The sequence below is a fragment of the Salvia hispanica genome, chromosome 1, assembly GCF_029641045.1.
Source record: "Salvia hispanica isolate PSC_SH4W2 chromosome 1, Shi_PSC_v1, whole genome shotgun sequence".
Taxonomy (NCBI): Eukaryota; Viridiplantae; Streptophyta; class Magnoliopsida; order Lamiales; family Lamiaceae; genus Salvia; species Salvia hispanica.
Genome location: NC_142692.1, coordinates 33,531,211 through 33,558,522, shown reverse-complemented (window position 1 = coordinate 33,558,522; position 27,312 = coordinate 33,531,211). Strand labels below are relative to the sequence as shown.

Sequence of the window (27,312 nt, the reverse complement as noted above, 5' to 3'; positions counted from 1 at the left end):
CGGCATTTACCATCCGAGTACCAATTTAAATCATTATGGAGATGGGTGGGATTGATTTCATTGGCTTGGAGGGAGCGAAATTCATGACACAAATTGTGGTATATCGTGGGGAAGGAAGAATGAATTCTCTTGGAAATATAGGTCTAGACATGACATTATAGTAAATGGAGAGATTTATCGGAATGAGCCTATATTCTATAGTTATGGAGGGATATCTACCAATGCTCAAACGACCAATTTGGATGTCAAATCGAATGGAAGGTCAAATTGAATGCAAAAATTATTTTAATTTTTTAGTCATGATCGTGAATTACTATTATATTATTAGTGATTGAATTATAAAATTGTACCTACAATTATTATATAAAAGAAAATAATTTACAATGGTCTACGCCAATACACTTCAAATATCTTTTATTTAAATTTAAATTTTATTAAGTTATTGATACTATAGATATTGACTAATCATAAAATAGATATAAATAATTTAATTAAACTATCATAATGTTAATAATAATATGTATGTATATTTTTGCCAAAATCACCAATCAATATATTTGTGTGTTATTTTTTTTTCTTTGTTTGATTTTATATTTTTTAATTATTTTATTTTATTTTATATATTTATGATTTCAGATTTCATACAATAATATTTTTATGAATTTATAAAATCAGCTTACAGTATAAAATAAGTTTAAATAAAAGAAAATGGATCGTGCAACGTACGTAGGTGATACTAGTTAAGATTAAAGTTCACTTTTAGTCGTAAATATATAAGTCATTATACAATTTAGGTCTACAGCATTATATTTAAAGCTTTGAATCCTTAACATATCGATTAATCTATACTTTATCCTAAAAATGAAAGTCCCATTAATAGATAATTAAATCTATATCGATATGTCTATATACATATGGGAAAATTCTAAATGGAAAAAAGACAACGAAAATTCTCTTAACTGAGTTAATCAGAAAATTATGAACTGGGATACCAATGAACAATGAAAATAAGTAGAGATTATAGTTTTAAAAAATTAAATCACATGCTAAAAGTTTAATATCAAATCAAATTTGAACTAACAATTTAAGAGCTCTACAAAAGGGCCAAATAATAAAACCTAAAATAGAACGTACAAAATGGCCTAATAATAAAACCCAAAATAGAACGAGATTAAGAAATACTGGGCTAAGGAGAAAAAACATTTATAGCCCGCATAATGATAAAAAAAAATATGGTAAGGGTGGTATAATCAATCATAAGATAATAAGGGTCACGCCATCTAGGGGTTGAGGGGTCCCTAAACCCGTCTACTATCATATTCATAATCACAGTTTTTTCAGTCACAATTGATGTTGTTTGGAGTGTAAGAATATTCTGGAATCGTCTCCTAAGCTACTATAGCCATAAGATTCACCTCATATTTTTGGATATCTGAGATTTGTCCATACAAGTTCCACATGTCCATTCCATCGCGATTCAGGTCGACTCTCTCCATGATTATCGCTTCACTTCTCTCCACATCCATTAGGTTAGAATAAATTTACTTTTAATATAATATAAAAATAATAATTAAATATTTGAATTTGGTTTAAATAGTTAAAGATGGTGATACATAACCCAATGATAGACGTATATTGTTAATGACATTTATATAGTGCTTGCGTTAAAATTATTTAAAACACATAGGAAAGTGGAGTAAATTAATTTAATTTTCACCCCATTAAAATATAGTCGGCATATAATTTTCAGCCGAAATGGATGAAGCATAACAAAATGTTTCCAACAAAAAAATCATGGCAAACTCGATTAACAATTTGGATTTTTTTTTTTCTCTTAACGATGAACAGGTGAAATCAGACCATCAAATTAATCTATTATGTAAACAGTAAACATGCTAAACAACCTTCTATGACTCTAGGTTAGTTAAACACGTAACCTTAATTAAAAGTCATTCTTTATTGATTCTAAATATGTCTGGGAACATAAAATCAACTACTATTATCAAATCATCATTTCATTTGAACAAATGAAATTCAATAACTCATCATAACATGGAATAGAATTTCATATAGAGCCAATCAGCACATCGTGTGGACTGAAAGTAGTCTCAATTTGTGAACGATACAAACTTTAAAGCAAAATTACTAAAATGAAAAAGAAAGAGAAAATATTACTATAAAAAATTTCCATAATGAATGTACTATATAAAAAATATTGGTGGACGAATAAAAATGGGAAAATAAGATTACTTTTTATTGACAAATAAAATATGAAATTAACTAATCATTTTTAATAATTGTTAGTATAAATTTACCAATTAAATGTTCTTCTTTCTACCTAGTCGAGAAGACAGGTCTTCTCCAAATTTTCTTATTATTTTATTCTTATTTTCACCTATAAATAACCATAAATTCTCCATTAACACAACAGTTCCTCCATTTTTTCACCCATAATGTTTTTATTCTTGGCGAATTTAATTGTGTCAGCTTCAAATTCGACCAGTTTATAAACATATTTATAGAAAGCCAAATTGCAAACCGATGTCATATTTAAAAAACTTAGTGGCTTCATCTCTAGGTGGACGAGAAATGCATTGAGTTTAAGTCACTAGCAACCATGATATTAGTGAGTACTTTTTTTAATTTAAAATATGAAATTGGTATGCTTTTATGGAATTCTCTACTTTGAAACTTTGTATAGAGTAAAGTTCGAAGTTTGGTGGTTTCCTATCTAACTCAAGAATATACACATCTTAGATTAAGATTTGCGCTACCTCTTGGCATGTTTAGAAGACTTTTCTTTTTCTTCTCCCTTTTTAATAATTGTGGACCTATATTTTTATGGTAAAACTCGAATTATCGTTTTATATTTCAAGATGCAACATAAACGTCGTTAGTAATTTTAAATCAAATGATTATATTAATCGTGAATTAGTGCATTTATATAGCATGGAATTATTGCCCGGATTCTATAATTTAAGTCTATAAGTTACCAACTATTTCATTTTTTTTAATTACTATATATAATATTAATTCAGTCGGGTATTTTTAGGTATGCAAGTGCACATGATACCCGGATTCTTCATGTGAATGGAACTAGATATCCGCTATCCATTTCATCACCCCCTATGAATGAGTTGAATTTAAACTTAACCCTAATTTATTTCAATTTCTAACTAGCCACTTTAATTTCTTTAAAATAATGGATTGAGGTAAATAGTAAAGTACATTATTCTTTTCCTCATTGAAAAAATATTTTAAGAAAATAACGTTACATAGGTTATGTTAATTTATATTTCTATTTGTTAAATTTGTCTAATCTAAATTGACTTGAACCACGTCAACAAGTCTTCCCACTCAATACATGCCCTTCGTGATACGGTGTCCTAGTTTGAAGTTTTTTTCCAACTTCGTTTATGGTATCTGAAAAAGAAGACAAATAGTGTATATGACTAGTCGATATCAACTCCAATAACGTTAATTATCATAATACTCAATGAATGCCGTTTGGATCCCACCAACATAATTCCGACTTCACCCACTTCACACTCTTAAGTGATCCAACACACCATTATTCAACCGAATATAAATCATACAATTCTCTTCATGTCTCAAATTACTACTATCAAATACCACTTTCTCTATTCTATAATAATGAAGTTATTTTGTCATTTTATACGTTCTATGTAGTTGATTCGTTTCCTTTTTAATAAAAGTCAACGTATTTCTTCTCATTTACTTTACTCTCTCTTACTTTATCGTCTTTCTATCCTTTTCATTTCCTACTTTATTTTCTTTTACTTAACTCACTCATCAAAATTATTCTTAAATCGTGTACCAAAAAAAACGCCACCACCGCCACAGAACAGAGGAAGTACTATGTAACCCTATTAATATTATATACATGCATGGTGTGAATAGGAAATGAAAATGTGAAGTGACCTTCTCTGATATCCTACAAGGCTTGAAATAGGATTATATAAAAGCCCCAACGTGAATTCGACGGCGTAGCTTCACCTATATATATACTCAACTACGGTAGGAGCTCTTTCATCCTAACCAAAAATCAGCACTCTCTGAAATGGCGTTTAAATTAACCAAACTAATAACCCTACTTGTAACTTTCTTACCACTTTCTTCCCCTTCCATAATCTACACAACCTTAAACCAAGGCTCCTCCCTCTCTTCTCCCGGCGACGTCTTAGTCTCACCATCCCGCATTTTCACCGCCGGCTTCCACCCCGTCGGTGACAACGCCTACTGCCTCTCCATCTGGTTCACCCACGCCAACACCGTCGTCTGGATGGCCAACCGCGACCGCCCGTCAACGGCAAAGCCACCAAACTCTCCCTCCTCCACTCCGCCAACCTCCTCCTCCTCGACGCCTGGACCACCAACACCGCCTCCTCCACAGCCGTGTCCCTCCGCGGCAACCTCGTCCTCAACTCCTCCTCTCACGTGATATGGAGAAGCTTCGACTCTCCCACAAACACGCTTCTCCCGGGGCAGCCGCTCACCGCGAACACAAAGCTCACCTCATCGGCAAGCCTCGCCAACCACTCCTCCGGCCCCTACAAGCTCTACTTCGACAACGACAACGTCCTCCGCCTCCTCTTCTCCAAATCCGACCTCACCACCGTCTTCTGGCAGAACAGCTGGCAGTCGGGGCGGTCCACCTACAACAACAGCAAGACCGCCGTCCTCAATCACAGAGGAGGATGATGCTGGATGCCGATGGCGTCCTTCGTGTCTACTCATGGCGGCAAAAGTGGGAGGTGACGTGGCAGCTCCCGGTGCCGCCGTGCAATATTAACGGCGTCAGCCTCTGCACTTACAGCTCCGCCGGCGACTGGTCGCAGGGATGCGTGCCGGATCTAGATCGGAGATGTGACAGCGGCGATGTGTTCCTTCGTATTAGCCATACCGAGTTTTACGGTTACGACATTGGATTCAAGCAGAACAAGACGTTGGAAGAGTGCGAGAGCATCTGCTTGAGTTACTGCGACTGCAGAGGGTTTCAGTATAAGTTTGATTGGGACTCCGGTTTCTACAACTGCTTCCCCAAAACCCTCTTATTCAACGGATATCAATCGACCGGATTTGATTCCCCGTTTTACTTGAGATTGCCACCAGCGTCGACGAGGCCTCTCCAACTCCAACTTCAGTGCAACAACAACTCTGTGGTGGAACTAGAAAGAGTATACACGAGGGAGAACAAATACGGTCGGTTGAGGTCCTTGGCTTGGTGCGTGGGCGTGCTTGGCGCGGTTGAGCTTGTATGCGTGTTGGTTTTCTTGTACAAAACGCATGCGTCTGGTGAGAAGCTCCGCCACCAAGGTTTCATCCAGGTCTGTGAGGGTTTATGTGCTTACCGTGCTTTAAAGTTGTACGAGGAATCGAGTTGGGCCGGGTCTAGGCTGAGTTTCTGATGGTCCTGGACTGGATTGGCCTAGGTTTGATAAATGGCCCAATTGAAGCCCATCTCAATATATGAGCCCAGCCCAGACTCGGTTCATTTTGCTGATGGATCGAGTCTAATAAGCCGGCCCATACTGGGCTTGTGCTAGACTGGGTTGGTCCCGCCCAGTTGACAGCTCTAACTGTGCTCTCTTGCTATGAGAGTGTCATATATAGTTTGCCTTATTTATGTGTGTGTGCTTGGTTTCTTCCAGGTTGCCACCGGGTTCACAAGGTTCACATATGAGGACCTCAAGAAGGCGTCACGCAATTTTAGTGAGGAGATCGGCAGAGGAGGGAGTGGTGTGGTCTACAAAGGCATGTTGGCGGATAACAGAGTAGCAGCAATCAAGCGCTTGAATGAAGCTAGCCAAGGAGGAGGAGAAGAAGCGTTTCTGGCTGAAGTAAGCCTAATAGGAAGATTAAACCATGCTAATTTGATCCAATGTTGGGGCTACTGCGCACAAGGGAAGCATAGGTTACTCGTTTACGAGTATATGAGGAACGGATCCTTAGCGGAAAATCTAGGCTCAAACAAACTTGACCGGTCAAAATATTTTGAAATCGCGTTAGGAACTGCGAAAGGGTTGGCATACTTGCATGACGAGTGCTTGGAGTGGGTTCTGCACTGCGACGTGAAGCCTCACAATATACTTCTTGACCAGAATTACAATCCCAAGGTAGCGGATTTTGGCTTGTCAAAACAACTCAAGCGAAGTGATCGAGTTGAGAATTTGGATATGTCATTGATACGTGGCACGAGAGGGTACATGGCGCCAGAATGGGTGTATAATTTTCCCATAACTGCAAAGGTGGATGTCTATAGCTATGGGATTGTTGTGCTTGAAATGGTCACCGGAAAAGGCCCTAAAGAGATTGATTTTGATAGTGTAGAGGAAGACTCGGAAATAGTTACCAACGGGATTGAGGAGTCTGATGGATTGAGGAATCTAGTGAGAGTGGCATTGCAATGTGCACAAGAGAAGAGAGATGCAAGGCCTAGTATGAGAGAAGTCGTTCATATGTTGCTCGCTCATTAAATACAATCGAGTCTTATGAACATTGTTTAGTTGAATATTTGAATAAATATGATTCAGTATTTATCTTGTATATTCTCGTAGCATAGAATTAGTTTTAGATTATGAATTCTAGTGAAAAATTTCGACAACATTTCATATAACAATAAGAAACTATATGAGCTTCGTGTTTTGCCAATTTATTTTTAGATGGAAAATTGCTAGAAAAATTAGGTCAATCACAAAATTTTTTAAAATGACCGATGATATCTTAGATTTTGACATTTTTTCTCAATCATCCAATGATCTCATATTTGAGAGAAATTGTGCATAATATGACAAACATAAAATACTACTATGTGACAAAACATTCGACTACTTAAGAAGAAGACATAAAATATACTCGATTAGTCATTTCTTTAATTTTGATATATGTATGTGTCACATTAACAAATCCATATACTAGCATGCTATAATTTTTCATTATGTAGCAGTATTAGTTAAAGAAAATTTTCAAAATTAGAATATAATAATCATTTTAAAATTATGAGATAAATCAAAATTTAACTAAATTAAATTAGAATTTTTGAAAAATGGACGTTTTTTTTTTAGAATTTGAAAAATTGACGTTTGTACTACAAATATTAGATCCGCGTGAGCATTTTAAAGTGGGGAAAGGGAGAAAATAATCTCCACGAAAAAAACAAAATCATTTCTCTTAGCGCGAGAAAAAAACAGCCAATTTCAAAATCGAGGTCGATATCTCAATCACGAAAAACGACGTCGTAGGAACATGTCTTGGCTGGCTCGCTCCATCGCCGACAGTCTCCGCCTCGACGACGGCGAAGAAGATGCGACGGCGGCGGTGGAGGATGTCAATAAACCCGTACCCGACTCCGTTCTACGTCCCACTGAGAACGACGCCGTGCTCCGGGAGGATCAGCCTCGCCACTCCACCTTCTCAATCGAAGATCGCCCGCCGGATAGTGATGGCGGCGCCAGTGACAATCACGACGATCGCCGTGGGCTAAAAGAGGATTTATCGGAATTTCGAGAAAGTCTCACGCGTCAATTTTGGGGCGTTGCTACTTTTCTCGCTCCTCCGCCCCCGCCGCCGCCTCTCCCTCCGCCGCCTTTCGTCAATAGATCGAGCGTACGATCGGAATCTGATCCGGCAGGTACGGTCAATGCTGACGATGAGGAGGAACAAAAAGAAGAATTGTCGGAGTATGATGAGAGAGGGTCTGGTGGATTGGGGGAATCTGCGGAATTTTCTCCATCGAAGGATGACGATGCATTTCATTTTGAGGATGCAGTAGGGATTACTGAGGAAGTATTGGCCTTTGCGAGGAACATCGCGCATCATCCAGAAACTTGGTTGGATTTCCCAATAGAGGAAGAGGAGTTTGATGGTAAAGAAACTTAGTTTTGTGGATTATCAAATTTGATTGACTTCAGTTTGAGCTTTCCGTCATTGTTTGGTCTGACTCTGTTTTTGGCTTTTGCTATGACTTCGTGTAGAATTGAATTGATTGTGGATGGCTGATAGAATGAGAAAGTTGGACTACCTGTGAATGCTGTATAATCTGGTAAACTATTTTGAGGAGTTGTTAGTAATCATTTCGAAACATTTGGAAGAAATGTCCTTTGTTTCCCTTCAGCTATTCAAGCCAAGAACTATTAGAAGTTACTATCATTCATGTAGCTTTATGAATTTATCTTTGTAAAAAAGGTTTGATCTTTTAGAAGAGAATGCACAGGCAAAGACAAATATGGAGCAAGCTCGGTTTATTGAGTTTACCTTGTAGCACTGAACCTGAACTAGGGATGATACATACAGTAAATAAATAGAAGATTTTGATGACTTGTGATTCCCTCAGGGATTGTCACGTACATTATAGAGTAGTAAGTTGATTATCTAGATGACTTAAGTATATGGATCTATCTTTGTTGAGTAAACGTTAGTGTCAATCTGCAGACCACATACTTCTGACTGAGCTGTTTCATATCATCGTAGCTAAGGTGACTATATTAGAGCATGTTCTTGATCGTGTTTGAAGCCAATCTGGCTGTTGGTTACTTGGTTTGCTGGTCATTTGCATGCTAGTACAAAAATGAACCATTTATGTGCTCAACTCTGTGAATTTTGGTAGAGGGTTTGGCTGATCTTCATTTATCTCCAGGGAGAAGAAGTCCATTATAATTTGTATAAATGGTCTTCGACGGTCTGAATGATACTCATTCTACATAATAGCAAGTAGACTTTCTCCTTTAAAAGATGCTTCCATTTTTGCTCCAAAAATTCTAGTATAATTATTTTTCAGCGCTTTCTTGTTCCAAGATATTCATTTTGTGGTCGCTATTCAGGACCTCTGTGAAACTTTACCTTCAACTTTCCTTTAGAAAGAACAATATTTTCCTTAATATTTTAATATAATAGTATATATTTTGTTTGTGTTCATTTTTTTGCAGTATAAGCAGAGAACTCATTTCAGAAGATTTTGAGTCTTTTGCTTGTAAACTCATATAATGAAATCACGTTTGTAAAATGTTGGCACCTTTTATCCGTTTCTCAATACTATAGTGTAGAAGGTCTGTATATGTTCTCATGCGACATAATCTTTCGATGAGTGTGTCCCTGAAAAGAATAGTGGTTAAAGGGTGATTATATGAATGCCTGCACACATGGATACATGACTTGTATCATTCAGTGGTTGCTACTGATTATTTCCTATTTTGAGCTGGAAGGGAATTGTTGATTATGTTTAGTCAGCGATTGCAACTACAGCTATTATAATGTGCATAATATTATCCTAAATGTTAATATATTCATAAATTTATACGTTGATGGGCTATCTAATCTAATTATGATATCTCTTTTCATCTTTCACAGATTTTGATGTATCCGAGGCCCAGTACAAGCATTTGTTGGCAATTGAACATTTAGCGCCAAGATTAGCAGCTCTCAGATTTGAACTTTGTCCAGTCCATATGGGTGTGGGCTACTTTTGGATGGTCTATTTCGTTCTTCTACACTCAAGGTTGAATAAACACGATGGTAACCTGCTGTCTTCGCCACAGGTTGGTTGTTACTAATGAATAGAGAGATTAACATATCCAGATATCAGTACTTTGATTTTTTCGACAAATTGCAAGATGTTTTGACCCAGATTTTAACTCAATGACCTGACCTACAGAATGTTTAGATACAGTGGTTCTATGTTTCATTTAGTTAGGTTCCATGGTTATCATTTTTGGGATAATCAATAGAGTGCTTCTTGTGTAGTAGTAATAAATAGGTACTAGGCACGCCTCTAACCCTACCCCCCCCCACCCCCCCCTCACAACACACACATATCCAAGTATGCATAGGTACCATCAGTAACTTTGATGTTATTTAATAAGAGACTGATGGTGATCATGGTGTAGTTGGTTACGTGACCCAATTGTTAGAACTTTGATGTTAGAATATTACAGACGCACAAAACATTACTGGATTAAAAATGGACTTCACAAAATGAGCATGGCATCTTAAATGATTGTCTTCTTAGGTGGCGTTCGGTTCGTTAGATAATAAAATAGTGAGATTCACTATTGGATAAGTCACAATAGGATTTGTCTAGGATTAAATTAGTCATAGGGGTGAAGGTGAGATTGATATGCAATCCAATCTTGCCATTATGGAGGCGGGCCAAGATACATTGTCACGGGCCAAACTTTTGAAAAAAACGCAACCAAGCCAGTGATAAGATTAGTCATGACATTTAATCACAAGTAATCATGGCAACCGAATGCCCCTTAATGTACTGCCGGTATTCAATCGAAGCAGATAGCTTACCTGTCACACGTTTTCACTTTCTCTTTTCTATTCTTCCTACAAATCTCATTAATTTTGGAAGTCAAAGTTGGTTTTTGTTGTTAAAGAGTGTCAGAGTTCTACGGCTGGCTTAATGTTGTTGCAGATAAATCAAAACATCTGCTATATAAACGAATAATTGAATGCAATTAGTTTGCCTAACTTTTTTTATTCATTTGCAGCTTGCGCAAGCTAGGGCCATGTGGATACATGAGCTACAAAAACAAACTAAAGGGGACTCCTATTGGTCCGGAATAAGTAGTTTCCAATCCAAAGGTGGCACGGACTCACCCCGTGAAAATATTGTCTGCACTTATGATGATGTCCAGTATGGAAATGAGACAGACTGGAGGTCAGTTTCTGAATCTTCAACGCATCAAATGACCACTGAGCATGAGATTGAGAAGCACGTACTCGACGAAATTCAGTTTGTTGACAAGTCTGTTATCAAGGAAGATCCACCAGCCATACTTCGGGATAAGGAGATTGTTGTGGGTTCTTCCGTAGAAATTCCTGTGCCAGTTGTGGCTGTTGTTGTTAATGATGACGATGATGATGATGATGACTGGCTTAAAGATGACTCGGACTTAATTGGGTATACTGGCACCTCACTTAATTTGAACGAAGATGATATATCATTTAGTGATTTAGAAGACGATTTAGACTCCACTGTACCATATAAATACAAAACAACTACAGCTGAAAGGAATAGAACAACCAAAACTCCATGAGTCAATCTGCCAGGGGAGATCGCTCTAGAGAGCATCTCTCGGGAGGGCATAAGTGGAATTTGTGCTGGCCTTTCTCAGTCCACACACGTAGCACTCGTATTCAGCTGGTTTTCCAGATTGAAGGAGTCACGAGTCGGTTGTGGATCACTCGTATACTGGTTTTCGAGATTGAAGGAATCGTGAGTCACTTGATCATGCTTGGTTGTGCACAATTTACTACACTTCTGGTAAGACCATCCTTGAACCCTAGCTGCTAAAGTTCGCTGCACGCGATGAGATTATAGCGGAGGTAAATATTCGATGATATCATGGATTTAGTATATTGTATGATCACTAAAAGCAGCGAGCAGGAACGCCCTTATTCTTATTTATGGTACTTGATATCTTGAAAAGCTGAAGCCAGCAGTTTTTGGTTTAGCCTTTTGTATTTGTTGTTAGACAACTATAGATTCAAATGTAAGATTTCAAACTACAGCTGTTTGGATGTACATATGACAAGGAAATGCAAAAAAACATAGTAAATGTTTGACTGAGTTTGGTCTGTGGTAAATTGATGTGAATATTTTCTTCACAACAACCCCCAAGTTAATGTTATAGGTTGTGGTTGGTTGTAATATTCAATATTCTACCAACCGCATGCTATATAGAAATTATCAGCTAGTTTTAGAAACTATGTCAATTAAATCCCTAAAACAACTTTTATTTTAAATAGCATAGCTTTGATTTTGTCTTATAGTTGTTTTTTGTTAGTCCTATTTTGTTGTGTGGAAGAATAGTTGGTGTTTATAGTAAATAAACGAAGCCGTACAAATTAATTACTACTATTCATTTAATTCAGGAGGGGACGTAATCAATTGCTAACTAATTATCAATCCTAAATTGAGACCAATTTTCAACCATTAGATTAGAAGATCTTGTGGTAAATATAATGCAAGTGTAATATATTTTAAATTTAAATAATTATTAATTAAATTAAAAGGGTATTAATGTCAAATCCTATATGTAGTAATTATAACTAACTACTTTCTCTCTCCTCAAAATCATCTCAAATCTTTAAATTTACGTAACTCTCTCAATTTAAATTATTTTTTCGCAAAAAATATATCAAATTAAAGATAATTTATTAAGGATTTCAACGAGATCCCAATTGCATATGTTTCGACGACGTTCGGATGATGAAATTTGATATTTTTTATTTTAGTTTTCGTAAATGTTGATACCCAGATTTTTATCAACAAATACATCAAAAAAATCTCAATAAAACCATGTAAAAATCTCAATAAATATGTGTTGATATTTTCTTGTACTAATGTTGATATTCTTATATCATATTGTTGATATTTGTAATATACAATGTTGATATAAAAAAACATTCACGAAAATTATCATATGATAACATAATGACGATATTACCCTTTTGTTGATATTTTGTCTACTATTTATTGAGATTTGTGAGCTTTAATCTCATCCACTCATTTTAAAATCCAAGGGTGGAGATTTAGTCTTGATTTTGGATTAGGGTGCTATAAGCATTAGAATAAGACCCAATTCAAAAGGACCATATTTAGATTAAAATCTTAATTTTTTTCCATGAAAGTAACCACTGATAGCGTACAGTTGAAAGAAGTCTTTCACGTAACATAGCACAAACTTTTATTTATTTATGTAATAATGCAAAATCCGCACTTAAAACATGTTTCGAATTGTTGACGACCCAGTTCATTTGAGTGTACACACTCTCTAATAAAATACCTTAAAACAATTTAAAGATAATTTTGTACTCAACTATTTAAATTTTAAATTCATGAGTATCAGAGTATGTAAACAAATTTCTAATGGTATATGTTCATAAATCACGAGAAAATTTGCACAAAAAATAAAATACACCATGTAAAAATCTAAGCATACTTTCTACACATAACAAATCATACTTGAAGAAGAATGATCATTTGGAGATTTATAGTTTCATCCCCTTTATTAAAGTGGACAATACCGTATAACAAATTATAAGTAACGAAATATATTCATTCCTCTCATATTATCTAATTCAACAATATGTATGTACATTATTCATTTGTGATAAAGTATACAACCACATTCTATTATTGAAAATTGGAATACCACATCTAAATAACCAATACATACATACATACAAATCTATGAGACAGACGATTATTTAGCTATATTCAGAAGAAAGAAAGAAAGAAATCACGTGATCATGGTCGCAGAAGCACGTGCCAATTTTCATCAACCATACAAGAATCCAAGCTATGGATATTGCTAAGTCACCAATCTCTCATTTTCACAAACACACAACAAATATGCCAATCTTTCCATCTGAATCCCTAGAATTAAAATTCCTCCCCCTTTTCCCATTGATTTTCCCTCTCTTTCCTCCTTCCCTATTTTATATGCACCACAGTTTTGACTAGCACAATTTCTCCCCCTCTCTCTCTCCGACGACTCATCCCCCAAGGTACGTATGATCAAAACCCATCCCGATTTCTCATGTATTCGGTTAATACATAGCGTCGAGGTATCGATTACGTGTGAAAAAAGGGGACATATACTGTCAAGTTGCAATTTTGGGGGGTTTTCTCTGAGTAATCATTAGACCAATCAGAGTTTAGCAAGTACCGAGGGCGAGGGTTCTTGGTATTTGCAATTTTTATCCTGATTTTTCGATTGAGGCGAAGAGCTCGGTTTCTTTCTTATTGGACCCCGGGGTTTGAATTTCGGTGAGCTCTGGGGTTCAATTCATATCTAGTTTGTTTCGACTTCTTCAATTTAGGTTGTTTTTTTGTTCTTTTGAAGCTCTATGGATAGTGAGTTGGTGAAAAGGGGTTTTGATTTCACTAGAAGGAAGAGGAAATGGTTGGTCGTGGTGGGATTGGTTGGGGTTTCGAGCTACGGTGTGTATAGGGTGTATCACATGCCGTCTGTAGCTAGGAAGAGAAAGAGAATCTTGAAGTTTTTAGGATCCCTAATTTCAGTGGCTGAAATGGTTTCTGATTCCGCGGAGATGATGACAGTGGTGTCTAGGGATTTGAAGGAGTTTTTGGAGTCTGATTCGGATGAAATCCCCAATAGTTTGAAGCAGTTGTCGAAGATTGCTCGCTCTGCTGAGTTTTCTGAGTCAGTAGCTCGTCTTTGCCAGTCGATGACAGTAGGCGTTTTGAGGGGTTATAGGGTAGAGAATAGCGCGAGTAACGTTCAAGGAGATGGTGATCCGAGCTTTTCTGATAGGCTTGTCGATAAGGTGATGTCGGATGCTGGTGCAGGATTTGTCTCGGTTGTTGTTGGTAGCTTTGCTAGGAATATGGTGTTGGGATTCTATGCTAGTAGTGAGAATGGCCACTCGGGTGTGATCCATGAGAAGTCGAGTTCCTCATCGTGGTTAAGTGTGGTGTCGGATGATAAATGCAGAGTGTTGGTTGCTGATTGCATCAAGAATTTCGTTAGCTCTGCTGTTACAGTTTACCTCGACAAAACCATGGATGTCAATGTCTATAATGAGATGTTCTCGGGCTTGACTAATCCTAAGCATCATACTAAGATGACTGAGTTCTTCGTCTCCCTTTGTAATGGGGCTGTCGAAACTCTTGTAAAGACCTCTCACCAAGTGCTGACAGCTTCTCCGAAGAAGGAATCGAGTGAAGCTCCAAGCTTCGGAAACAAGATAGGATTTGAAGCAGAGACTCATTCTAGAAAGAATGGGAATGGTTCTGTTGATCTTCAGAGTAACGGATGGGTCAGTAGCGTTTCATCAACACTGGCTGTACCGAGCAATAGAAAGTTTGTGCTTGATGTCACCGGGAGAGTGACATTTGAGACAGTCCGATCTGTCATTGAGTTTTTCTTGTGGAAAGCATCCGAGGCCTTGAAAAAGAGTGCGAACGTGGTTCATGAAAAGGTTGTGGAACGAGGATACGAAGTTGTGAGATACGTTGGGGCCAAATCCACCATTATCCTCACCATTTGTCTCTCATTGTTTCTGCATATCATAGGCAGCAGTAGGGCATTGGTGGCTGCTTAATGTGACCGCGTTCGTCTATCATCTCCAACGTCTTATCTCCTCCCACGTCTCTGCATACATGGTCTCAGATCCTCAAGAACTCAAGGAACTTCTTGTTTTACATATTGGCTGTGGGTGAAAGCAATTCTATATACTAGTTCTTGGCTACATGGTGAAAATTCATACTACTTATTTACAAGTTTTATAAATTCGTCTATTATATTTACAGTGTAGAATATATTTTTTTTACAATTTGAAGTGCCTTATACTGTCAGTGGACATGAATTTGTACAGAAATATTTGATGACCACTTATGCTTATTTCTAGATATAGTAAACATTGATTTAGAGATTTGATGATGATTTTCCCCTTTTACCTACAACTAGTATCACGTCTCATTAATATATTTTTAACGCATTAGTATTCAATTTTAAATTAATTAAATAAAATTAGGATTAATATTAACAATAAATAATATGATTAATAATTTTAGTTATATGAGAATAAAAAATCTATACAAATAAGCATAATATATTTGAAACATAATGAATAATTACTCATTATTTTTAAAACTTATTTATACACTACATTCACTTTAAAATAACTCGTTTGTCACCACATTAGTCTAAAGAAAAATAGCTAAAAGATAAAACAAAAGTTCTGTTACTAATTATTCTTCTTGTTATTGTTACAGCTCCACTTCACCTTCTTAACTATGACATACACCGGTTGCACTCATCTAATAGTTTCAATAGCATCACTGTTTATCAATTTATAACAATTACATCAAGTACTGCAAACATGTAGATGTAGAAGAAAATTGACAGGGAATCAAGACCAAGATTGAGCCTCTCATTTTAATGCTACCTATCAACCATTATGTCATTGAAAAACCATAAATCACTACAACATAAAAGGAAAACTAAGCTGATTTTCCAATACGTAATAGTTCCAAACCTGGTTGTAGTCTTCTATCTCACGTCCAAATCGAGTGCACCTGACTTACAAATCAGAATTAAAACCTTTGGAAGCAGTCTTCCATAAGCTTGCTATGATCATATGGAATAGGAAAATGTACATATTCGACGTGATTTATGAGCATCAAAAAATATGCCATACCATTCTTTAGTTTTAGTAGGGATTCCCAAGGCCGAAGAGATGCAATGAAAAACTCATAAAAGACAAAAGATTGCACACTTCTTATGCACTATACATAATTTATAAATGGTCCATTTACTTTACATAATTGATAACATACTCAATCCAGTACTTTAACTTGAAAGATAGAAATTATCAAAGGCCTTGGCATATCGCCAAGTTCCAACCCCGACGGCTCAAAAACCTCAACACTACACACATAATTCACTTGAAACAAAACACCAAAAGTAGTCGAGATGAGGTTCAAGTTCGTCGCAGCAGAAGCTTGAAGGCACAGCTGCAAGCTCGACTCTACCCGTCCACTCCTCTGCTGGTTTCAGGGTGATGTTCTTCTCTATTGCTGCTGCATTCACACATGGCATCTGCTTATATTCTTCGTCGTCAAAATCTGCCATCGCTTTCGACTTCTTCTCCCATGGATTCCACACGACTACATGGAAAAACCATTTCATTGTATTAGGCCACATACAGGAGGTTGTTGGTATTCAAGGAAAAAAGATAAGGGTGATACATACCCATATATGATTTTAAAGTTGAAAGCACACACGCAGAGCAAAAAGGAATTTCTAACGGATTTTTCTAAAGCAAAACCTGTTCTGCCCATAGCATTTCAATTATAGATTTATGGGAATGACCTCAAGTTTGACTGGATCAGAAGTAGTTCCATCCACCACTCCACTAATCCAGAACTGCTCCATGATTCCGAGTAGTATCAAACATATTACTGATAAAATATATTTTTTTTCAGTAATAATTTTTTTTTTATCAATATTACAAAAATTTCATAATGGCAATCTTGTGAATACTTCCAAAACTCTCCTTTTATATATTGTATAGATGACTAATAAGGTGAATTATGCAACATCAACCTTTTGTTATGGATTCTATAAATGTTAGCTGCCATATTTTTCTGTTTATCAATCATTTAGTGTACGATTGCAGTGTAATCTAGTAGTCAAACCCCGAGTGTATGAATGTTTTGCTTACACATAATTGCGGCTCCACGTTGCCCGGGGGGTTGAAGGACTCCACCGCTCGCCCATGAGGATCGGAAAGTTCTATTGAATTTTAGGTTGTGGTCAATGTTGCCTACTCATGGTGTGGCAACTCCACCTCAATCCTTTGGGTCAGGGTTTGCTTACGCTTTTCGTCAGTGCCATTGACAATCGTTGCATCGCCTCTGTCTTTCGACGCCGGTGACGATCTTTTTCGTTGTGTTTGAATATTTATAAATTATCTTTTTTGTTTTTCTTTTGTAATTTTCTTATAGGAACTTGATAGGAATTATCTTTCTTTTGTTATTAGGATTTGATAACAACATTATAAAGAAGCAAAAGAGGTCCTTCCAATCACACTACTCCTCGAATAAAAGGAATTTATCTTTTCACACCTTCCCAATTCATCCGTGAATAAGAGTGCTTCTAGCTGCTTCGCATGCTTTTATTATGGCGGTTCACGGCAGAAATGAACGAAAAGCGATATGAACGTGCTATTTTTGTTATTCTAGCAATGATGAAATATAATTTAGTTGCTAAAAATTATCTTGTCAACTAATAAGTTGGGAATTCAAATCATTATAAGATTATAAATCTCAATAAAAAGCTTCTTTCTTAATAAAACTAATGACTTTTTCCCAATTTGTCAATAGAGTATTTTGGCTATCTATCATATATATAATTTACCACATTTCTGAATTTACATTTAATAATAATTTACTACTTTTGTATGTCTTTCTTTGTGTGACCAAATGAAATAAATACACCACATATGTATGACCATAATTACTTAAACTGTTATACAGATTTTAATAAATTATTTATTTTTCTTATGTGAAATGTCTTTTTGACATAATGTTTATATGTCTCTTTTTCTTATAATTACATTTATATATTGTTTAGCAGTACTACATATTGGTGTTGTTTTGGAAAAAGATAACTAAAATTATGAAAAATAAATTTAATCAGACATTCTTATCGAAATTGGCTTTTAGTAATTAAATTAATTACTTCGTCACGGGCTTTCAAAAAAGAATTGTTTGGTCATCGGACAAAGTTAGTCGTGACATTGTTTAATTACACGGAATAAGTGAATAGTGATTCTTCTGGAATAGAGAGTTGGCAAATTATATATATTTTTATTTACTCAATAAAAATAGAATTATCGCCTAAATTAAATTATATATAAAATAAATAAAATGGTTTTATTCACTGTTTTTGTTATACCATCCCTATTAAATTGCTCATATTATATTTAAGAAATATAATTTGATATGAAAGATTTACATTAGCTCGCGCATGATTGTTAAAAACTTTTAATTAGATTTGGAGATAATTATGCAGATATCTAAGAAATTTAATTTAAAAGCTAATATTTTTTTATTATTGCACAAAAATAAATATGTAATATATTAAATTATTTTAAATTAATTAGTTTTCATAAACTTGTTTCAACTAAAATACCCGAAAAGATTAACCATGTATATCAGTATATGTTCTGTTCGTAGTTTTAGCAATATTTAATACTCCCTCCGTCCCGCTTAGCAGTCTCATTGACTTTTTTATCATCTTTTTGTAAAAACGATAAAAAATAGTTAAAGAGGAGAAATGGTAAATTAAGAGAGAGAATAATATAGAGAAGAGTCTTATCTACATTATTGTCTCTCTTACTTTATCATTTCTCCACTTTAGCTATTTTTTATCATTTTATACAAAAAAATGGCAGATAAGTCAATGAGACTGCTAAAGCGGGACGTATGGAGTATAATTGATTAGAAAATTATAAGTATTGATGTAACCATGGATGACGTATTATAAATGTACATAAATCATAAGTACTAGTATATGAGAAAGATGTAATAGTAATAAATTACAACAACTGAAAAATCACTAATGTGCATGTGCCACAAATAAATTAGACAAATTTATGTGTTTAGGAAAATTGTTTTAAATTTTAATTAAAGTATTAAGACCCTTTTAGTTTTCGGTATGGTAGAATAAAATGAGAGTGAAATGACACGAAAATATGAATGAAATGATTATTCTGCATTCCTTTTGTATTTTCATTTCATTACTTCCATCATTCTACAATAACAAGCAAATCAATAGAATAAAAATAAGAATCACATTCATTTCTATCGTAACAAGAAGAGTGTAATATTCTTATCAACGAGTCCTTTGTTCATAAATAACAAGGAGATTTTGGCAAAAAAGAAGAGGAAAATCATACATTTCATGACTTAACGTACAAAATCTCTTATTCATTTTAACATTGTATTCTATATTAGCTGAATTTACAAAGCCAAATCACAGTGATTAGCAATAAAAATGAGTAATTAAACAATTGAAGATGTAGTGAATTCTATTTTACATAAAGAGATTAATATTCTCTCTCGTCTTATTTAAGATGTTCACCTTTTTTCTGTTGCTGAAAAGAAGAGGAGTGGTTTCATCTTCGTCGTCTCTAAAATCACCTTCGTCTGTCGAGATTCTAATGCACAAGCATCTCTCCAATGATGCGAAGAACACGTCGGTGATGCCGTTCACGATCCACGTGGACACAGCGCGGCCGGAGGAGGCCCGTCGGCTCGCTCTGTGAGCGGCGGTGAAGGTGGTGATTGCCATGACGAGTGGAATGCGTTTTGAGTGAATAACAGAATAAGTAACTAAAATAGCACTCATATATAATATATCATTATGTAGTAATGTATGCTCACCTTATATAAGTATAACTGGAGTCTTAATTACCATTCATAATAATTTATAAATGCGAACCCATTTATCGTAATTAATAGAGGAGAGGAGAGCGGAGAGCTCAAGCTGTAATTTGATCATGGATTTATTAACACAAATCAAGCAATCACGCGTGGTGTGTTTAATTAAGTGCAAATTGTCACAAAAATTGTCATATTTGGTCTATTTTATGGTCAATTTCCGCAATCTTAATTTTAACATTTTTTGTAAATTCCCATAATATGCTATGTATACAAAATTTTTGATTTTAAACAACGTCGTTTGGTACAATTATTCCATCACATCTTTAATTTATATACATGTACGCACCAAGGTCATAACTTAAATGCATAGCATGTCATATATTTTCATCATATTAAAGTTATAATATAATTGAGGCAAAACACATTCTTAGGTCCTTATACTTTAGTTAAAATGTTAATTAGGTCATTGTACAATTTTTTCGTTTTAATAGGTCCCTATACTTTTCATAATATTTTTATCAGGTCCTCGTACGATTTTTCGTTTTAGTAGGTCCTCATACTTTTATCATAACTTTCATTAGGTCCTTGTACAATCTTTTATTTTAGAGACTTTTTACATTTATCTTGGATAATAATCTAAATTTAATTAAAATTAATGAACTTTTTAATATTCCATTATTTAACTTAGCATAGTCTATAAAGATAATATCATCTTGTTATCCAATAATCTCAATAAGTTGTAGACAATAATAAAAAGATTAACCGTGATGATTGAAGATTAAAATCAAAGATGTTTTTAGAATAACTATCCGAATTTTCAATTGATTATTTATATTTATATTGAAAGATACGTTTCCCTGAATATTTATAATCATAAGATAAGTTAAATAATAAAATTAAAAGGTTCATTAAATTTAATTAATTAAATATAAATTATTATCTAAAATAAAAGTAAAAAAATATCTTAAAATAAAAATTTTTATAAGGACCTAATAAAATTTATAATCAAAGTATAAGGACCTATTAAAACGAAAAAAATGTACGAGGATGTGATGAAATTTATGAGAAAGGTATAAGGACCTATTAAAACGAAAAAATTGTACGAGGACCTAATAAACATTTTGATTAAAGTATAAGGACCTAATAATGTGTTTTGCCTATAATTGATTGACCATAATTTTTTAGTCTTTTTTACCATTTACCCCTTAATTAAATTACAAATGTGACTTCTTTTTATTTAACTACTATTACTCCTATTCTCTTTTTCAGTGACGGTATTTTTTTTTTCAAAAATAAGACTAATTTGTTATCGGCGACGTCGCAAGAAGAGCATAAAGAAATTGAGAATAGTATTAGGGTTCGTTCGCTTTTCCATATAGCATTTGTCATGTAAAAATACTTGATAAGAATTAGGGGAGTTTTGTATCAGACGTGGCCCACTAACATGTTGCAAAAATGGCGTTCGGTTATGGTCAAATCATTCTGTTTTGGGCCTCCACTATGGTCGGAAATGAAGCACAAGCTCTCACTCATATGATAAATTCCCAATTCTACCCTTCAGTCTCTAAATGACGGGATGAGCAACAAAGGGGTGGGATGAGCGAAAAAAGGGGTGGTTCATTTTGGCGCTTCCGAACGTGTACACCTGTTCATTTGAGGACCGGTTGAACCTCCGGCTGGAACGAGTACACCGGCGGATTCTCGTCGACACGCCGAAACCAAATGGACTATGTACGCACAATAGCATACCAAATAATCAGAAAAAAAAGATGGAGGAGATCATTAATCGAACAATATTGTTCCGAACCTTACTGTTGATTGATGGAATGGAGGTCGCCGGTCGTGAACGTTGTGTGCTGGGCGCCATCTGTCACCGAAATTAGGGCTGGAGTTGCCTCGTTTCAAAATGAGACGATTTGAGGTGATTCTAAATTCACAGGGACAAATTAGTCTTTCTCTTCAACAACTCATCCGATTCTGGCCTCATTAGAATTTTATATCACCAAATTTGGAAGAAAAGTAACAGCTCATTTATGAAGCAAACAGTGCGGGCCAATGGGTTTTGCTTGGGCTTTCAAGTATTCATGCATGGAAACCGAACGGTGGTTATTGGGTAGTTTTGAGGGCTTATATGGCCATTACAGGGAAAGCGAACGGACCCTTAGTGTAGTTGTAATGAAATAGAATGCAACATTGTAATTAAATAATAAATTTTTCAAAAAGTGTAGTTGTAATGAAATAGAATGCAACACTATGATGTACAATTAAAAGTATTTTCAAAAACTGAAAAAATAAAAAATAATAATAATAAATTTTAATGTATAGAATTCAATTAAACATGTAAACAAATTAAAAAATTGTATTAAATGGAGTAATGGTCATATAATATACTCTAGCATAGCATTTCCTTACAGCGTAGTACCAAATAAAAAAGTTTAAAATTTTTCATTAAATAATACATATACTAAAAAAAAAAAAGTTGTTTTGCAAGCATCAAAATGCTTGCAAATAAGCATATATGCTTGCAAAATAGTCATTTTGCAAGCACTTTGCAAGCAAGAAAGGTGCTTCCCATTTCGTTCGTAGCAAAATTTGCGAGCACATTTGCAAGCACATGCTTAAAAATTTACAACCACATTAACTAGTGCTCGCAAAGTTGCTTGCAAAATCTAACAGTCAAATTAGTACATTGCAAGCATTTTTTGCTCGCAAAACTTCCTCAAGGTTGTCGCCATATTCAACTTTAGCGAGCATTCACTGTGCTCGCAAAAAATAATTGCATTTTCTGACTTCAATTTGCAAGTACCACTGTGCTTGCTGTTCAACATTTATTCTAAAATATTTTTCTGTTAAATTTTTGTAATTTTTTTAAAAATTAATATTAGGATTTATTTTTTCAAATCATAATATGAAATAATTCAATAGAATGACGAAAATTCAAATTTTATATAGATACAAAACAAAATATTATTTCACACTTCAATTCAATCCATTTTTCAGATTAAACAAGATTAGTTCAAACAAATACTAACTGTATTTTGCATCCCATCATAAACATGAAATCTCCCACAATTTAGTTCAAATCTATTTAGCCACTCTTCCTTGGACTTGCTGAATAAGGACATTTACGAGTTCCCACAATTCTGCGATCTCTTGATGCAAAGGCTGTAGTCGTTGCTTGAGAAATCTCATGAGATCTCATGAACTGAAAGAAGTAAAACTCAAGCAAGTCAGGCATCAACTGAATCATCAGGCAGAATCCTATTAATTCTATCTACAAAGAAGTAAAATTTCTATAGATCAACTGAATATCTAAAAGTAGAGATTTTGAGGGTCTAAATTTTCTTTCCACACGACAATCTCAAGTAAAACACAATCAGCAAATTACCTCAATTTCTTTGGCTTCTTGTGAACATAACTCGTGTGAGTCCTTTAGCCTATGAGTCTTGAGAAATAGGTCCCAAAATGGAGGGAGCTTTCCCTGCAAAGAATTTCAATAAAAATTTAACAATAATTAAAAATGTAAACAATTGAAACTGGAAAATACAATTCTTACCATTTTTTTGGCTGTTACATCAAATGCAACACAGGATGTCATCACCCCCTTCTTTCCTTTCTTCTTCGCCTTCTTCCATTTCTTCTTCCCCTTCTTCTTCCCCTTCGACTGCGTTAAAAAGTGTGAAGAGTTTCTCTAGCTCGGGAGGAACGTCCTCTAGTTCCTTAAGAGGTGTGCCACAGGATGAGGCTCCTCTAAGTCGTCCGGTAAATCCTCCTCTAGGCATTTAACTATAAGTTCAAGCATAAACATAAGTTATGCAGAGTTCCAGAGCTGAGCAAATGATGTTATATTTTTTCTTACATGGGATTGGGGTGATTGGAGCCTGATACAAGTAAAACACGTCCAGCAGCGACAGATCAGCTACAATTCTACCACAAACCTATGTCCAACAACAAAAAGATATATTAATACTTATGAAACATTATGCAAATTCACCAATATCCAAATAGAAGCATAAAACATAACTTAATCTTCACAAAATGAAAGCTATCAGTAGAAGAATATATGTAATAAACCCAATCCGTTACAGGGATCTTCCTTTATACATTATGCAAATAAAAGATTAATACCACGAGTAGGGTCGGGAAGAGCTGAGGGGAGCGGCGATAGAGGCAGGGGAGGAGGGGGATCTGCAGCGACAAATCAACTACAATTCTACCACAAACCTATGTCCAACAACAAAAAGATATATTAATACATATGAAACATTATGCAAATTCACCAATATCCATAAAACATAGCTTAATCTTCAAAAAATGAAAGCTATCAATAGAGGATATAGTTTCATTGTGATTAAGGTGGATACAGTTTCAAATTTCAATACATCATCATCAAAAAGAATTCCATCTCCAAGGTCTTGTCATAGTTTCAAGCTCAATAAACAAGTGGACAGCATACACCATTTGACTATTGGAAAACCATAAGCACTCCATTGTTCCAAACTGACATAAAAGAACCTAATTCGACCAAAAGATGTTACAAATATTCTGACAGTTAAATTAATGGATAACAGAGTTCATGCCTAACAAGAAAAGGAGAGAAGTGATTATTAGTGCTCTCTCCCACAGTATTTGAAATACTTTCAAATCATTATTATGATAAAAATAATTATAAGAGCAAATAATATAACCAGAGTTGAGTAATGTTAAGTCACCTAAAAGGAGAGAAGTTTGCATCAAATGCTCAGAGAAAGTTAGCAACGAACAACTAACAAAACACAAGAGTAATAGAATAATTAAATAGGAGGGAAACAAGAGAGAAACAATGAGCTAAATTGTACCAATATAAAGCTGTATTAAAAGAGATTAAAATGGGCTGAAATCATGGTAGCTATTACCTTATCAGCAGAGCTAGTAACCACTAATTCACCTTCTGCAGCAAATTTGACTCTTGTAACCTAGAGAAGAACCAAAGAATGTTTTTATCCATCTTCATGAAAGAGTCCAAACAAGACAATGTTCAGTACCAACCTTCTTTGAGTGGCCAGTGAGAGTAGATACTACTTGGCTGATGATCTATCAAAAACTACAGCATTCGAGTCTGCCCCATCAGTGGAATGAGATCCTAAGAGAAACATCCAGAAGAAGTTGCAAAATAAGAAAACATTTAATGAAAAATATATACAGTACCTATTAATATCAGAAGGGAAAATTGTAGAGTAATAATCAACAACATATGCTATAGATATTCACAACGATCGATAAATATTTGAACCAGATGCGTGAGACTAGAGCATCAAGCTTGAATACATGTGTGTGGAAGCAATTTTGGCAGGCAGCAATCATACATCACAATACTAAAATGAAAGCGAACAACAACGCAATACCAAAATTCATCAGTATCTGATTAACAATCACAAAACAAACTAGTATGCATATGATTGCAATAAAACGACGTTTAGCTAAATTAGTTTATGCGCGCCTGAAAATGAAGAGTAAGAATAGACTCATAACACAGTCTAAGTGTCGTTTCCCTATTCCGAGGGTGATTGCTTCAACACTTCCAATTATTGATTGGTAAAGCAATATTTCACAGAGAAAAACCAGGTTTCAAGCAGCGATTGCGAAGCTATCTGTTGTAAAATGAAAGCTTAGATCAACTCAATTTCCAGAAATCTAAAAGGTAAGACTGAAAGGAGTTCTCAATCACACAAATGTAGCTGACAGCAAATATAAAAAAATGGTAAAAGAGGTCGGGCGGCACATAGGAAGAAGATCAGTACCTAGGTTTCCATGAGATGTTTCTGACTTTGGACGAATTGAAGTGGTCGAGCGACAGAGGAAGAATGCCGAGCGACAGAGGAAGAATGCGCAGCGACGGCGGAGAGGAAGAGGGGTAGCAGCGCGGCGGAATCCCGGCAGCAACGGCTAATATGCGAACAACGCAACGGAATCCTGACGGCAGACGTGCATGCATACGAAATCAAAAAATTAAACAGAATCACGCTTCAAAAAATTAAAATAGAATCACAAAAGCTCACGGATCTGCTGATGAAATCACGGAACTCGCGCTTCAAAATAAAAAATTTAAACAGAATTCCCGATGAAAACACTTGTGGATCTACCAAATCGAAGACGAAACAAACTGGAATAGAAAAGCACCTTAGATTTTGGCAACTATGCGGGATTCATGGTGGAGATTTAGGGTTTTTTGTTTAGATAAAGAGATTGGAGAAAAAGAAGAGAAAGGAGAATGAGTGGAGAACGAGTGGAGAAAGGAAGAAAAGAGAAGAAAGAAGAAATGGGAATGGGAAAGAATGAGAGATGGAGCAGGTACAATCAGGATTAGATCTAATATTTTGTGAGCACTATAAAGTGTGCTAGCAAATTTGCGAGCACATTTGCAAGCACTATAAAGTGTGCTAGCTAAACAGCGACCAAATTGCAAGCACGATTAGTTTACTCGCATTTTGTCGGGGATTGCGACCAAATATTAATTTGCTAGCACCGTGTGCTCGCAAATTAGCAAGCATAATTAGTTTGCTCGGAGAAATTGTCGCAACTTATTTGCAACCATCTATTTTTGCAATTTGGTCGCTTTTTGTCGCAATTCTGCCAGATTTTGCAAGCACCATATGTGCTTGCAAATTTGTGCTTGCAAACTGGCTTTTTTTTTTAGTGATAGAGCTTGAAATATTAGATGGTTTTGTTTTCAAATTTTGAAAATGAAATAAATAATCTATAAAAAAAATTAAAAATTGAACTGCAAAAATGTTCTTTGAATAATGTAGGATGCATATTTGCGATATTTCATGATAAAAAATTGCATCTGATGTATCTAGGCAGACAAAACTTTAATTAATTCATTTGAGAAACTTTTTCAACTTTTTCTTTCCACTTTTTACACTATTGATCTTTCCCTTTTAGTCGACACTAACCTATTTAATGCGGCTACATGTTTGTAGATTTTTGCAAAAATTTATTTTATCCAAAACATCTAATGATTTTTAGAGGTAATGAAAATATTTGGTGATTGTATGTTTAATTAATTTCTCAACTTCTCTTCTCCCTATTCGCTTTGATTTATTGGCAGTAACTGCATTTCTCCTTCTCTTGTTTCATTTAATTACAGTTTGGAACTTTGGATCTTAGACATTTTCTAAAATTTAGATCTTCATTTTACTTGGTTGTTTTATTTTTTTCGTGGATAGAAGAGACAACAAATTGAGAAGGTGAGAATTCAAAAAGGAAGATTATGTTCTAAATTTAAAAAAAAAAAAAATCATTACCTTTTTTAATCTTTTCTTCACCTCTCATGATGTAAAGTTTATGTTAATTCTAAATTATAGACTAGTATTAGTATCAATTTT

General features: G+C 35.0%; 1 protein-coding gene, 1 long non-coding RNA gene and 2 pseudogenes across 5 annotated transcripts; 3 read left to right on the top strand and 1 right to left on the bottom strand.

The window, feature by feature from the left end:
• Window positions 1-3,919: 3,919 nt before the first annotated feature.
• On the top strand, window positions 3,920-6,667 carry LOC125218341 (putative receptor protein kinase ZmPK1; annotated as a pseudogene). The gene is made up of 2 exons (XR_016130178.1): window positions 3,920-5,348; window positions 5,673-6,667. The product of XR_016130178.1 is annotated as a putative receptor protein kinase ZmPK1 (transcript).
• A 493-nt stretch (window positions 6,668-7,160) lies between these two features.
• LOC125218342 (uncharacterized) lies at window positions 7,161-11,610 on the top strand. The gene is made up of 3 exons (XM_048119992.2): window positions 7,161-7,885; window positions 9,367-9,554; window positions 10,512-11,610. The coding sequence occupies exons 1-3, from the start codon at window positions 7,267-7,269 to the stop codon at window positions 11,058-11,060; spliced, it is 1,356 nt and encodes a 451-aa protein (XP_047975949.1). The 5' UTR covers window positions 7,161-7,266; the 3' UTR covers window positions 11,061-11,610.
• A 1,734-nt stretch (window positions 11,611-13,344) lies between these two features.
• LOC125198084 (protein PHLOEM PROTEIN 2-LIKE A10 pseudogene) lies at window positions 13,345-15,428 on the top strand (annotated as a pseudogene).
• A 7,444-nt stretch (window positions 15,429-22,872) lies between these two features.
• Window positions 22,873-26,218, bottom strand: LOC125185600 (uncharacterized). Of its 3 annotated transcripts, XR_016134925.1 has the most exons (10): window positions 26,105-26,218; window positions 25,726-25,870; window positions 24,974-25,067; window positions 24,841-24,900; window positions 24,658-24,710; window positions 24,074-24,169; window positions 23,805-23,883; window positions 23,502-23,731; window positions 23,334-23,426; window positions 22,873-23,150 (listed from the first exon to the last, which is right to left on the bottom strand). It is a non-coding gene; the product is annotated as an uncharacterized LOC125185600 (long non-coding RNA). The 3 variants fall into 3 exon arrangements; XR_016134893.1 differs by lacking the exon at window positions 24,658-24,710; XR_007170192.2 differs by lacking the exon at window positions 24,658-24,710 and having other exon boundaries at window positions 25,726-26,218.
• Between the last annotated feature and the right edge of the window lie 1,094 nt (window positions 26,219-27,312).

Bases quoted from the DNA above. Each gene is read 5' to 3' on its own strand.
- LOC125218342 (XM_048119992.2), top strand. From the start codon at position 7,267: ATGTCTTGGCTGGCTCGCTCCATCGCCGACAGTCTCCGCCTCGACGAC. The intron at 7,886-9,366 runs GTAAAGAAACTT...CATCTTTCACAG, and splicing joins AGAGGAAGAGGAGTTTGATG to ATTTTGATGTATCCGAGGCC. The intron at 9,555-10,511 runs GTTGGTTGTTAC...ATTCATTTGCAG, and splicing joins ACCTGCTGTCTTCGCCACAG to CTTGCGCAAGCTAGGGCCAT.